This window comes from Kogia breviceps, chromosome 19 (assembly GCF_026419965.1).
Source record: "Kogia breviceps isolate mKogBre1 chromosome 19, mKogBre1 haplotype 1, whole genome shotgun sequence".
Lineage (NCBI taxonomy): Eukaryota > Metazoa > Chordata > Mammalia > Artiodactyla > Physeteridae > Kogia > Kogia breviceps.
The window spans coordinates 27,423,376-27,438,404 of NC_081328.1; the positions used below are offsets into that span (position 1 = coordinate 27,423,376).

A 15,029-nucleotide genomic window follows, 5' to 3' on the forward strand; every position below is an offset into this window, starting at 1 on the left:
AAATCTTAAACAAGGAAAAGATCTTTCAAGGAAATAGCAATCTGTTAAACAAACTATATTACCAAAATTATAGTTCTATATGTATATGGCAAACATAATGACACACAGGGGATTTGTGGACTACATAAATAGAGAAATTTAAGATTACCTGATTTATCTTAAAAGAAGGTAAAATGGCATCTGTAGATTTGGGAGTGGATGAGGTCTTTGGAATTAGTATTTCAGGGGGAGAAGAAAGAAGACTCAATTTTGAGGCTTGAGGTCCATATTCTCCTGTAGCTTGTAAAAGGGATGAACACGATGGATTTTCTAAATGACTGCTGTGAGATTTCTGTCTTATGAATGCTATCTCCCAAGCAGATTCTGACCTAGCATTAAAAAGAAATCACTTTATGAATATAGTACAATTGAATTCTAAGATAATGTTTCATATATTATCAAAAAATACTTCTTTTGGGTCTAAAGTACTAGGACAACTTAAATTTCTATTTTTAGGGAGACATGCTAAATGACTCATTCTATCTTATGGATAGAATAGTTACCTCAACTTGGCTCTGGTAATTATGCTTTTTGCTTCTTCAAATGATACACCAATCATAGACTCCTTGTTTATTGAGACAAGTTGATCTCCTGGCTTCAAACGTCCATCCTAACAAAAATAGTAACATTTGTAAAGAAACTGATTAAGGTGTTTCTTAAAAAATTAATTGATGCAATTAAAGCAAAGCACAGTTTTAGTAAAGAATGACTTAAAGAAAAGAGTAAGAAGAAAATTTTAGACAAAGAACCTCAACAGCAAAATGTTTTGATTAAGTCTGGTTTGGTAATATACATGAATGAAATGGAAATGTTCACATACTCCTTGAATAAACTCTCAGGCTAAGGAATCCTGAATATATGAAGACATAGTCTGGTACACTAGGAAAGAGGCCTGTTTTAAAAGGTCAGTTGTATGAGACAAACACAGCTCTGAATGTGATAAAGTAGGCTAAATAATTCTGGTATATTTCAGAATATAAGCCTCATTCACTTCAGTTTCTGAGAATTCCTTTATCTTTCAGCCCACCAAACACTGAGTTGTACCACAGTTAGAATTTTTAAAAATTCAGTCAAGGATCTTAATTATATTGGTTCTACCCACATTTCTGTTCATGGTGAAACATCTTCTTCACTGGATCTGCTGCCCCTCCTGTGACTCAGGCCCAGTTGGTTGGACAGGTAGCTTTATTCACATCCTACTAATAACGACCAATTCTAATTGGCTGCCTGGCATTGTCTTTGTCAAGTCCTGGCTCTGCCTATAACTAGCCTAACTGAATAAGACAAAGCACAAAAGTTAGAAAATTTAATGTACACGTTAGGCAAATTTTCTCAGTCTTCATTTGCCTTTTCTATTAATTCAAACTGGAAAAGAAGAATGAGCTCTCTTCATTTTCAGCTCTTAAGATGCTTCTCCATTTATCATCAGTACAAACACATTATCAGTACAAAAGCATTATTTCTATAACTAGGGAAGAAGTTTATATGGTTAAAAAGTATTTTCACCCTTGATGGTATTTAAGTAAATTCCACAAATTCAAGGAAAGATCTTCTAAAAAGTCTTATCTACTGTGTACAAAATAAGTTTTAATTAATAGGATTAACCAGGGAAAAGAGATGGTGAAGATAAGGGGATGGAAGGAGGTAAAGAAGAAACGTATTACCATCAGGGAGGGAGCAGAATAAAGACACAGAGATGAGAAGCAACATATAGTGTGCAGGGGACCATAGCCTTCATGCGAGCCAGAAATCATGAGAAATGAGGATGGGGAAGTAGGAAGAGTTCAGGTAACTGTAGGCCTTTGACCCCAAGCCATCCCTGGGATAGCTTCTGCACTTACTGTTTTTGTTTTCATACTGCAAACATTACCTAAGTATTATTTCCCACACTTCCTTGATGAAAAGAATCAACTGGAGTTATAAAAAAGGTCCATGTTATGAGACCCCTCTGTTTGAAAGTCTGATACAATATTGATATATCCCTGAATAACTGATCTTCGGTTTGAACTGCATTATATGTAATAAATGTATATAATATATAATAATGGTGATTTATGGTTACTTTACTTTTAAATAACAATAACTTTTTAAAAAAAGACCTTTACTATTATCTCTCACACTGAATACTGAGTATACAGGAAAGCAAAATAAATATGAAATATTTATCAAGAATTTTTATGGGAACATGTTATTTCAAATACTGTGTAATGAAAGATATTATAATCTAAATGCATAATGACCCTATGACCCTTCTGAAATATAAACATAAAAAAATCCAAAAAGGTAATTTGATTTTAAAATATATAAAATTTGAAAACTAATTTGGATTTTATAGGTATGTGATTAAACATAATTTGCAAAGTCAGAGAACACACAATTGCTATATTCACAAGTGATTTTTTTTTCTCCTTCCATTTGATAGATGTATGGGGAATAAAACACAATAGTAATGCTGGAAAAGGCTAAGCAATATGGAGAAAGTATCTACCATATGGATCCTACATGTTCAGTAAAATGAAAGAGCTGATTTTGTAAGATTTTATAAACACAGTTCTGTATTACCTGGGCCCAAATCTTATGACAGACTTTGGTTACATATGCATTTAAATCAGTTATACCCAGACTATACTTAGAAACTTAGGTACAAGAGCTTTCAATCTAATATGCTAAATATTAGTTTGAGGATAAGTCATTCTCTCAGGTTAAAGTGAAATGGTAACAAACAAACAAACAAAAACAACCTTTTTGCCACATGCAAAACGGTAAGGCTAATAAAAGTTAAGGAAGAACAAAATTCTGGAGAGTGCTTATTTCTGGGAGGGAAGGTGGGGAATGCAATGGGGTGGGGGTAAAACATATAGGAAGCCCTAATAGTAAACTTTTCTACTTCATAAGTCAAATGGTGAACTCTAAGTGGATTCATAGGCGTTTGTTTCACTATTATTCTTCATAAGTTAGATATATGTTCCAATATCCTTTTGTATGCATAAAATATTATATTATTAAAAAGAAAAGAAATTTTCCAGCCCATCAAAATAAAAAGAAAGCTCATGACATTTGCCTCAACAATGTTCCTAACCAGATGAATTTTATTTTGGTTCTATGTTCCAAAACTGGCATTGGAAGTAAGGGCCAAAGAGAGGTTCTTAAAATCTAATTTTAAAATAAATAAATAAATAAAATTAAATAAATGTCATTGTTAAATCCAGCTCTAGACCATTTGGGATCTGCAAAAAAATTCCTCATTAGAATCAGCTTAATAAGGTAGATTATAACTGAAATTTAATGACTATTCTACTATTGATTTATGTCCCAAAGCCTGGAAATAATTTGAGGAAAGAAAGGGAAAAATGGAGAAAGCCCTGCTTCATTGGAGCAAAGCATTTAAAGGACACTGACAAGGGAAAAAGGGTTCTTTTAGAATTGGGGCGGTGTACAGTAAATATTAGGTTATTTTGTTTTAATCTAAATATTCTTGGTATTAAACTGCCTTTTATTGAGCTTCCTTGAAAAGGGAAAATTCTATAATGAGGACTATAAGCCAGATGGCACCTCGTCTGTCTCCTAGTTGGGCAGCAGTCTTCAGAGGCAGTGGACTGATGAGGAAAAAAGAGCACGAGGTGTGGCACCAGATAGATTTGAATTCGAATTTGAGCTCCACAACTTGTTAGGTAGATGTTCATAAACAATGAGAGAAAGCGAAGGAAGGGGATGGGGGAGGTGCACAATCTACAAGGAACACAGAACTAAATTCTAAATTGTCAGAGACAGCTCCTCTATCCATGTATCTTATAGAAACCACAGTTGGTTGACAGCACTACGGAGAAAAAGCCTTCAGAAAACAGAAGCCTCCCACATTCGCCTCTTGGGCTGCACAGTATTAGCCATACAGAGGAAAAAGTTCTCAGTAAGGCAATTTAACACATCTTATATTAAAGTACACCCATGTCCTGAAGTAGCATTTTCCAGGAAGGCAAGAGTCAGAGAAGAGAAGAAGAAAGCCTCTGACTGTGGTTTCTGCTGTTTATATATATTTTTGTTTCTAAAAAGTACTCACAGCAGTTTTTTTTTTTTTTTCTTTGCCTCCTAGAATAAGATCTTAGCTGATCATGTGAATTTCTGAACCTGTTTAAAAGTCAGAACCTGCAAACTAAAACAAAGCTATTTCTGTAAAAGTCTGGCATTCAAAGCCAGTGAATTCTGCCCCAGCTGGATTAATGTGTCTGTGAAGATAGTAACTTCAGAGAGGTCTCTTCTACACTCTCTAGATTCTGATTCGGCACTTATTGAGCAACTACACAACATGACAGGCAAGGTGCCAAGCACTTTCACACATCTAACTTCAGTCTGAATTCTTTCACATTGACATTTATAAAGATGTTGACATAATAATGTATTCTTTGTGTGTGTGTGTGTGTGTGTGTGTGTGCGCGGTACGCGGGCCTCTCACTGTTGTGGCCTCTCCCTTTGCGGAACACAGGCTCCGGACGCGCAGGTTCAGCGGCCATGGCTCACGGGCCTAGCCGATCCGCGGCATGTGGGATCTTCCCGGACCGGGGCACGAACCCGTGTCCCCTGCATCGGCAGGCAGACGTTCAACCAGTGCGACACCAGGGAAGCCCATGTTGGCAGCTTTTAATGGAAGTATTCAAGTGTTCAAGAATACATTATTGGGGCTTCCCTGGTGGCACAGTGGTTGAGCGTGGCCGCTGAACCTGCGCGTCCGGAGCCTGTGCTCCGCAAAGGGAGAGGCCACAACAGTGAGAGGCCCGCGTACCGCACAAAAAAAAAAAAAAAAAAAAAAAAAAAGCTGCCAACACTGTCCATTTCAGATTATAATGACCATTTCTAAATAATGTGTTACCATAACCATATATACAGCCTCATTCTAACTCATAATTCCTAAATACTAAGGAATGCTCCTGCAAGCCTTTGGATTCCTTTCCCATACTTTCATAAAGGATGAAAGTCAATGGAGGTATCACTTTTTTAATATCAGTTATTAACATGAATTTAGGCAATTTGTTTAATCTCCATGAGACTCATTTTTTTAGCTGTGAGGTGGGGATAAGTACCTATTGCACAAGGTTGCTGTGATAAATAACGTATATAAAATCCTAGCACATTGTAGGTGTTAAATCGAAGTGAGTTGAATCAGAATCCCATATCTGTTGCAGGCAATTTTTACAGTAATAGCAAATTTAATCCTCCCACTCCTCAAATTAAGAACCCTTTATGACTGCCCACTGGTGGGAAAAGTTGAAACTCCTGAACTTCCCAAACCTAGCACAACAAACTAGCTGCAACCTACTTTTTCTAGCCTCATCATCTACCTTCCTCCTCAGCATATAAATTCTTCATTCTATTCTCAGAAAATGTTCTTCAAACCAGCCACGGCCTTTCAAACTTTAATGCACTTACACATATTAATTCCTATCTAGAATGCCACCACCCACCTTGCCATTTCTCTGTCTGATGAACTCTCATTTAAAATTCACAACCAAATTCAAACATTATTTCTGCTGCAAGTTTTCTCCGTCTCCTTAGATTTACTTAATTGTCCCCTTCTCTTTGCTCCAAAAGCACTTTTACTTATCTATATTATTGCACTTACACTGTACTGTCCTTATTTGTTTACATATCTTTTTTTTTCCATTGGAGTATATTAATTCAGCAACTCCCAAATTAGCAGCATTGATTCTTTCAGTTGACCAGAACTATGTCCTTCTCATGGTTATATCTCTGAGCATAGTGCCAGGTATACAATAGGTCCACAATAAATGAAAAAGGCCCAGGAAACACTTTGAGGAAATTAAAGTGGCTCTAACACAAATAATACTGGCAAAGGAGAAAAGTGAATAACCCTCTTGGCTGCTACTGCTTTAGCTCCCACCAATTGATTGGTTTCTTTACCCTGTGCCATCCAGAGGCCTTTGTCCTAACTATCTAAAAATCCTTGGTCCCAGTTCCAGTGAAAAAATGCTGCCAATTATACTATGACATTTATTGTAAGATCCATCTCAATTTCAGAGATGCTAGAGAGAGGAGGAAAAAAAGATATATATATATCTATAGATAGAATTACACACAAGTAATTAATTCTATACCTATATATTTGTTTTATATATATGTGTGTGTATGTGTATACAGTAGTCCCTTGGTGTCTGAGGGAGAGTGGATTCAGTACCCCCTTGAATACAGAAATTCATGGAAGCTCAAGTCCCTTACGTGAAATGGCATAACATTTGCATGAAACCTATGCACACCCTCCCTGTATACTTTAAAGCATCTCTAGATTACTTATCATACCTAATACAATGTAAATGCTATGTAAATAGTTGCCTGTGTTGCAAATTCAAGTTTGCTTTTTGGAACTTTCTGGAATTTTTTTTTTTCTGAATATTTTCAATTTGAGGTTGGTTGAACCCACAGATTTGGAACCCGAGGATATGGAGGGCAGACTGTACGTGTGTGTGTGTGTGTGTGTGTGTGTGTGTGTGTGTGTGTGTCCCTGTGTCCCCTAGAATCAGGTAAATGAAATATATCAGTTTTGAAGAAAAAATTTTGATTCCTGCCTGCTGTCCTTACATTATTAGCAGAGAAACAAAGAAAAAAGCAAAAACATCAAAGTGTTGTTCAGAATCGGACACAAAGGGCTAAGAAGAAGAGGTACTTTTGTGTGGAGCCCAGATGGTGGCAGTTGAATGTCAAACAGGCAGATCAGTGAATTCTCAGAAATGTGATTACAGGATTATTCATTCATTGGTATTAATTGAACAATTAATATGTGTGAGGTACCAAGCTAGGGACTAAAGATATTATTGTGAATAAAATCAGATTAAAATCCTTGCACTTAGGAAATAATCTGAGACTTGTGGTTCAGGCAGATTTGGCAAAATAATCACAGATACTGATGTATGATCACAAACTGAGAAGGAAAGAAACAGGCATAGACAGGTGATATGAAGGAAAGGTACACAGATAGGAAAACAACCTGGCCTAGACTTGGGATGGGGAAAGCACAAGAAATACCTCTCTTTGTAAGTGGTCTTTGAATTGATATTTGAAAGTAATGGGGGGAGCTGTTCTCAGTGAGAGGGAGCAGCATATAAGATGAGAAAGAACCAGGCCCCTTCCAAGGACTGAAAGAATGCTACACTGAAAGCATAGGTGGGGATGGAGAGTCAGAGAAGTAGAGGGCAGAAGTCACATAATACATAGCCTTGTAGGCAAGTAAGTATTAGTAGGATAGCTGGGAGGGAAATAGGAATGGTGCATAAGAGCAGACAAAGCTATTGTGAGGTCTCATAAAAACTGATGATAGTTTAAGCAATGGTGATGGCAGTGGAGATCAAGCAGACTGATGGGTTCAAAGCTATTGAGAGAGTAAAACAGTCAACAGTATGTACTAAGGAGTTGGATATGGGTGTTAAGGGAGAGGAAGTAGTTAGGATGCTGTTAGGTTTTCGGACTTTGTGCTACTGGAAGGTGTCATTCACAGAGATTGGGAACACTGGAAAGAGGTCTGTTTGGGAAGAAATGGGTAGATGAAGGTGTGATGTGACTATCATGAGTCCTGCCCTCAGACATGTTGCATTTGAGATGCCTTTAAGAGATCCAAGTGGAAATGTTGATCAGGCAATTAGATATGTGGGTACGAAGGTCAAAGGAGTGTCCCACCCCAAAAAAGATCTAAGATTTAACACTGAGACTCCAAACTGATATAGGATTGGCTGGTGGGTGAAAAGGGCCTTGGAATTCCCATATTTCGTATTTCCCTTAACTTAGTATGTAGTATATTTGTTCCCAACCTATAGGCTACCTCTAACTCTTAGAGCTGGGAGAATCTTCTTTCCTACTTGAACTAGAAAAACTTGTCAATATGTTCCAAGTTTGAACTCAGAATACGTTTTTCCAAGAGACAGGACCATTTTGGTTACTGAACCAGTGTTGTATGTCATATCTTCCAGGAGGAAAAATACTTTTGTGTGTGTATTGGGATAAAGGGGAGGAGCTAACCATGGTTACTTAAAGATAACTCCTGTGTTCCAATAATCCCCTACCTATAAAGTTTGGGAATATAAATGAAATATAATCCATCTATAAACTTGAGACTGCCTAATATTATTAGTTCTGAAACAATATAATATTAAAATAAAATTACAGCAAATGAAAGCACTCATATGCATTTAAAAAATATTAACAGTTGCTCAGTTCAGCAACTTAATAAGGATACCCTATGAGCCTGTGTTTCCTATTCCATGAAAACACCTGCAGAAATTTTGTACAGATTAGAAGTTTATTAACAAGCCTAACACAGTATTTAGAATACAGTAAATTCTATTATTACTATTCATAAAAAATTTTTTAAATAAAATTGCATTAATTTGTATTTGCAGAGTAAACATGTACATAACTGTCCAACTTGAGGAAGAACACAAAAGTAAATGTAAGCACTGCAAACCTACTTATTCTTCTCTGTCTACACCTTTCTCTATTTTGGCTGTTTTCTTCTCTTGGACATGACCAGATACTGTCAGAAAACATTAATAACTCTGTGCTGCCCTCTAGTGGTAAATATAAAAGATACTTTATTACATGGTTTTGCTTTCTAATACACTTTCAAACAATGAAATTCTCAGAAAATCAACAAGAGAAAATATACATTATAGGTATAATTTCTTAGTCTGTAATCACTGACAGGAGATGTGTCACTCAGCACCACTGCCATCAATTAATTACTTTAACTACAAATATTTTTCATGGAGGAAAAAAAGCACAAATTGATGTTTGTCTTTTTTTTTTTTTTTTTTTTTTTCTGTACGCGGGCCTCTCACTGTTGTGGCCTCTCCCGTTGCGGAGCACAGGCTCCGGATGCGCCGGCTCAGTGGCCATGGCTCACCGGCCTAGCTGTTCTACGGCATGTGGGATCTTCCTGGACCAGGGCATGAACCCATGTCCCCTACATCACCAGGCAGACTCTCAACCACTGTGCCACCAGGGAAGCCCGATGCTTATCTTAAAAGTAAATTCTTTTCACTTGTTAGGTACCATGATCTATTGCATTACTTCAAGTATAGTCTAAGAAATAGCTTAGCTATACTGAATACACACACACATACAGACATATCTCAGCTTTAAAACTAAAGTAGTACATCTCAATTCTTACAAGAAAAATTTTGTTTTTTGTTTGTTTGAATTTGTTTAAATTTAGCATTTAAGTATGCTCTTATTTGGTTAATAAATTAAATTCAATAGCCAAAAATTATATCATTATAATACCCTATATTTATTGTATAATACTTACCACTTGGTAAGTGTATTTGGAAGAAACTTTATTATCTCAGCAAGATTGAAACAATTTAAATCTATTGTTTTGGAAGTTACTGGTTAAACTTTTTTTTCTAACAAGGAAAAAAATCTAATTGAATAAACAAACTGCTTGTTAAACAGTGTTTGGTGTAGGAATCAAGGGGGTAAGGGTAGGACTATTTATTCGACAAAAACAACTAGAATAAGGACAACGACAATATAAACAGACTTAATAAGAGTATCCCTTCTCATGTTATATAGCTTGATATTAATAGAATGTTTTATTAAATTCTTTATATCCTACATCTCTCCAAAAAGGGAGGCAATTTTCAACAAAAGACATGTAGAATCACATTAGTAAAGCAGAAATAGCAAATAAAATTCAAGAGAAATGAGCATGAAAATATAGTAACCAATTTGTTAACTAAGTGCTTCAAATATGGATCTGAGCTTCCTAGCAACCAGAGCAAAAAGGAACTCATTCTTTACATATTTCTTACAGTGAAGAGAAGAGTAAGGTTTTCTAACTCCTAAAAAAGATATTTTCTAGTCTTAATTCTAAATCTAATTTCTCATATGGGCTACTAGTGACTGGCATAATTAACAAATTCAACAAAAATTACTGCAAATTCAGAAATGAGTGGATTTTATTTGCTGTTTGTTTTGTTTTGTTTTGCATTTAGGAGAGGCTAAATGAAGTACTTTAACTGATCTAACTTAACCCTAACTCGGAGCAGTGGATAGATAACATGTCTTCAAATATAACCTCTCTCAGCCTGACTTAAAATAAAATTTGAACAGCATATAATTAAAAATATATAACACTTACTTACAGCCTGAAGTCTACTTTCATATTTATTTCATATTTATTTCCTATTCATTTTTTAGGTTAAAGTTCCACGAGTGTAAAGGTCTATCTTTCAATCCCTTTGTATCTTTCACTAAGAAATGGTCACAGTGAACATTCAGTTAATATTAAAAATTTACTGAGATTGGTTCAAGATGGCTGAGTAGAAGGACATGTGCTCACTCCCTCTTGCGAGAGCACAGGAATCACAACTAACTACTGAACAATCATTGACAGGAAGACAATGGAACTCACCAAAAAAGATAGCCCACATGCAAAGACAAAGGAGAAGCTGCAGTGAGATGATAGGAGGGGTGAAATCATTATAAAATCAAATCCCATAACTGCTGGGTGGGTGACTCACAAACTGGAGAACACTTATACCACGTAAGTCCACACACTGGAGTGAAGGTTCTGAGCCCCACATCAGGCTTCCCAACCTGGGGGTCTGGCAACGGGAGGAGGAATTCCCAGAAAATCAGACTTTGAAGGCCAGCGGGATTTGATTGCAGGACTTAGGACTGGGGGAAACAGGGACTCTACTCTTGGAGTGCACACACAAAGTCTTGTGTGCACCAGAACGCAGGGGGAAGGAGCAGTGACACCACAGGAGACTGAACCAGACATACCTGCTAGTGTTGGAGGGTCTCCTGCAGAGGCGGGGGATGGTGGTGGCTCACCAAGGGGACAAGGACACTGGCAGCAGAAGTTCTGGGAAGTACTCATTGGCGTGAGCCCTTCCAGAGTCTGCCATTAGCCCCAAAATAAAGCCTGTAGGCTTTATTTTGCAGGAGCCTGCAGGCTCCTGTCTGCTCAGGCCAAACAACCAATAGGGAGGGGACACAGCCCCACCCATCAGTTGACAAGTGGATTAAAGTTTTATTGAGTTGTACCCACCAAAGCAACATGCAGCTCTACCCACCACCAGTCCCTCCCATCAGGAAGCTTGCATAAGTCTCTTAGATAGACTCATCCACCAGAGTGCAGACAGCAGAAGCAAGAAGAACTACAATCCTGCAGCCTGCAGAACAAAAACCACAATCACAGAAAGATAAACAAAATGAAAAGGCAGAGGATTATGTCCCAGATGAAGGAACAAGATAAAACCCCAGAAAAACAACTAAATGAAGTGGAGATAGGCAACCTTCCTGAAAAAGAATTCAGAATAATGGTAATGAAGATGATCCAGGACCTCAGAAAAAGAATGGAGGCAAGGATCAAGAAGATGCAAGAAATGTTTAACAAAGACCTAGAAGAATTAAAGAACAAACAAACAGAGATGAACAATACAATAACTGAAATGAAAAATACACTAGAAGGAATCAATAGCAGAATAACTAAGGCAGAAGAATGGATAAGTGACCTGGAAGACAGAATGGTGGAAATCACTGCTGTGGAACAGAATATGGAAAAAAGAAAGAAAAGAAATGAAGACAGCCTAAGAGACATCTGGGACAACATTAAACACACCAACATTGGATTATAGGGGTCCCGGAAGTAAAAGAGAGAGAGAAAGGACCCAAGAAAATATTTGAAGAGATTATAGTTGAAAACTTCCCAAACATCAGAAAGGAAATAGCCACCCAAGTCCAGGAAGCACAGAGAGTCCCAGGCAGGATAAACCCAAGGAGAAACAGGCCGAGACACACAGTAATCAAACTGACAAAAATTAAAGATGCAAAATTATTAAAAGCAACAAGGGAAAAACGACAAATAACATATAAGGGAATTCCCGTAAGGTTAACAGCTGATTTCTCAGCAGAAACTCTGCAAGCCAGAAGGGAGTGGCACGATATATTTAGTGATGAAAGGGAAGAACCTACAACCAAGAATACTCTACCCAGAAAGGCTCTCATTCAGATTTGATGGAGAAATCAAAAGCTTTACAGACAAGCAAAAGCTAAGAGAATTCAGCACCACCAGACCAGCTTTGCAACAAATGCTAAAGGAATTCCTCTAGGCAGGATAAAGACTAGCAACATAAAACAACCTTGTACATATATAGACTACTATATTAAAACCTCATGGGAACAGCAAACCCAGAAACTACAATAGAGACACACAAGAAAAGAAAAAACTAACCAAACAACACTAACGATGATCATCAGAAGAAAACAAAAGAGGAAGGAAAGAAAAAAGACCTACAAAACCAAACCCAAAACAATTAAGAAAATGGCAGTAGGAACACACATATCAATAATTACCTTAAATGTAAATGGACTAAATGTGCCAAAAGACATAGACTGGCTGAATGGATATGAAAACAAGACCTGTATATATACTGTCTACAAGAGACCCACTTCAGACCTAGGGACACATTGAGACTGAAAGTGAGGGGATGGAAGAAGGTATTCCATGCAAATGGAAATCAAAAGAAAGCTGGAGTAGCACTACTCATATCCAAAAAAATAGACTTAAAAATAAAGACTGTTATAAGAGACAAACAAGGACACTACATAACAATCAAGGGATCAATCCAAGAAGAAGATATAGCAATTGTAAACATATATGCACCCAACAGAGGAGCGCTTCAATACATAAGGCAAATACTAACAGCCATAAACAGAGTAATCGACAGTAACACAATAATAGTGGGGGACTTTAAAACCCCACTTTCATCAATGGACAGATCATCCAGACAGAAAATCAATAAAGAAACACAGGCCTTAAATGACACGTTAGACCAGATGGACTTAATTGATATTTATAGAGCACTCTACCCAAAAGCAGAAGAATACACATTCTTCTCAAGTGCACACGGAACATTCTCCAAGATTGACCACATCCCCGGCCACAAAGCAAGCCTCTGTAAATTTAAGAAAATGAAATCATATCAAGAATCTTTTCTGACCACAATGCTGCAAAATTAGAAATAAGCTACAAGAACAAAAAATTATAAAAAACACGAACTCGTGAAGGCTAAACAATATGCTACTAAACAACCAATGGATCACTGAAGAAATCAAAGAGGAAATCAAAAAATACCTAGAGACAAATGGAAATGAAAGCACAACAATCCAAAACCTCTGGGATACAGCAAAAGTAGTTCTAAGAGGAAAATTTATAGCAATACAGTCTTACCTCAGGAAACAAGAAAAATCTCAAATAAACAACCTAACCTTATACATAGAGCAACTAGAGAAAGAACAACAAACAAAACCAAAAGTTAGTAGAAGGAAAGAAGTCATAAAGATCAGAGCAAGAATCATAAAGATCAGATCAGAAATAAATAAATAAAGAAGACAATAGGAAATATCAATGAAACTAAAAGTTGGTTGTTTGAAAAGATAAATAAATTTGATAAACCTTTAGCCAGACTCAAGAAAAAAGGGAGAGGACTCAAATTAACAAAATTAGAAATAAAAACAGAGAGGGCTTCCCTGGTGGCGCAGTGGTTGCGAGTCCGCCTGCCAATGCAGGGGACACGGGTTCGTGCCCCAGTCCAGGAAGATCCCACATGCCGCGGAGCAGCTAGGCCCGTGAGCCATGGCCACTGAGCCTGTGCGTCCGGAACCTGTGCTCCGCAATGGGAGAGGCCACAGCGGTGAGAGGCCCATGTACCGCAAAAAAATAAAAATAAAAAAAGAAATAAAAACAGAAATAAAAACAGAGAAGTTATAACTGACACCACAGAAATACAAAGGATCATAAGAGACTACTATATGCAACAGTATGCCAATAATATGGACAACCTGGAAGAAATGGACAAATTCTTAGAAAGGTACAGTCTCCCAAGACTGATCCAGGAAGAATTAGAAAATATGAAGAGACCAATCACAAGCACTGAAATTGAAACTGTAATTTTAAAAATCCCAACAAACAAAAGTCCAGGACCTGATGGTTCCACAGGCAAAGTCTATCAAACACTTAGAGAAGAGCTAACATCTATTCTTCTGAAACTCTTCCAAAAAAGTGGCAGAGGAAGGAAAATTATTGAATTCATTCTTTGAGGTCACCATGACCCTGATACCAAGACAAGACAAATATACCATTAAAAGAGAAAATTATAGGCCAATATCACTGATGAACATAGACACAAAAATCCTCAACAAAAGAGTAGAAATTCGAATCCAACAATACATTAAAAGGATCATACACAATGATCAAGTGGGATTTATCGCAGGAATGCAAGGATTTTTCAACAACGGCAAATCAGTCAGTGTCATACACCACACCAACAAAGTAAAGAATAAAAACCATATGATCACTTAATAGATGCAGAAAAATCTGACAAAATTCAACACCAACATATGATAAAAACTTTACAGAAAGTGGGCATAGAGGGAACCTACCTCAACATAACAAAGGCCATATATGACAAACCCACATCAAGCGTCATACTCAATGGTGAAAAGTTGAAAGCATCTCCTCTAAGATCAGGAATAAGACAAGGATACCCACTCTCACCACTTTTATTCAACATAGTTTTGGAAGTCCTAGCTACAACAATCAGAAAATTAAAAGAAATAAAAGGAATCAAAATTGGAAAATAAGAAGTGAAAATGTCACTGTTTGCATATGACATGACACTATACATACAAAATCTTAAAGACATTACCAGAAAACTACTACAGCTCACCAATGAATTTGGTAAATTTGCAGGCTACAAAATTAATACACAGAAATCTGTTGCATTTCTATACACTAATATTGAAAGACCAGAAAGAGAAATTCAAGAAACAATCTCATTTACCATTGCATCAAAAAGAATAAAATACCGAGGAATAAACCTGCCTAAGGAGACAAAAGACCGGCACTTGGAAAACTATAAGATGCTGATGAAAGAAATCACAGATGATACGAACAGATGGAAAGATTTGGAAGAATCAAT

General features: G+C 36.9%; 1 protein-coding gene across 2 annotated transcripts in view; it reads right to left on the reverse strand.

The window, feature by feature from the left end:
- The window catches only part of STXBP4 (syntaxin binding protein 4), a 202,156-nt gene that overhangs the window by 169,230 nt on the left and 17,897 nt on the right, over positions 1-15,029 (reverse strand). For both annotated transcript variants that reach the window (XM_059048918.2, XM_067020482.1), the window contains exons 5-6: positions 543-649; positions 149-368 (exon numbers count right to left, since the gene is read on the reverse strand). In XM_059048918.2, coding sequence (XP_058904901.1) covers positions 149-368; positions 543-649 — 327 coding nt within the window. The remainder of the gene's footprint in view (positions 1-148; positions 369-542; positions 650-15,029) is intronic.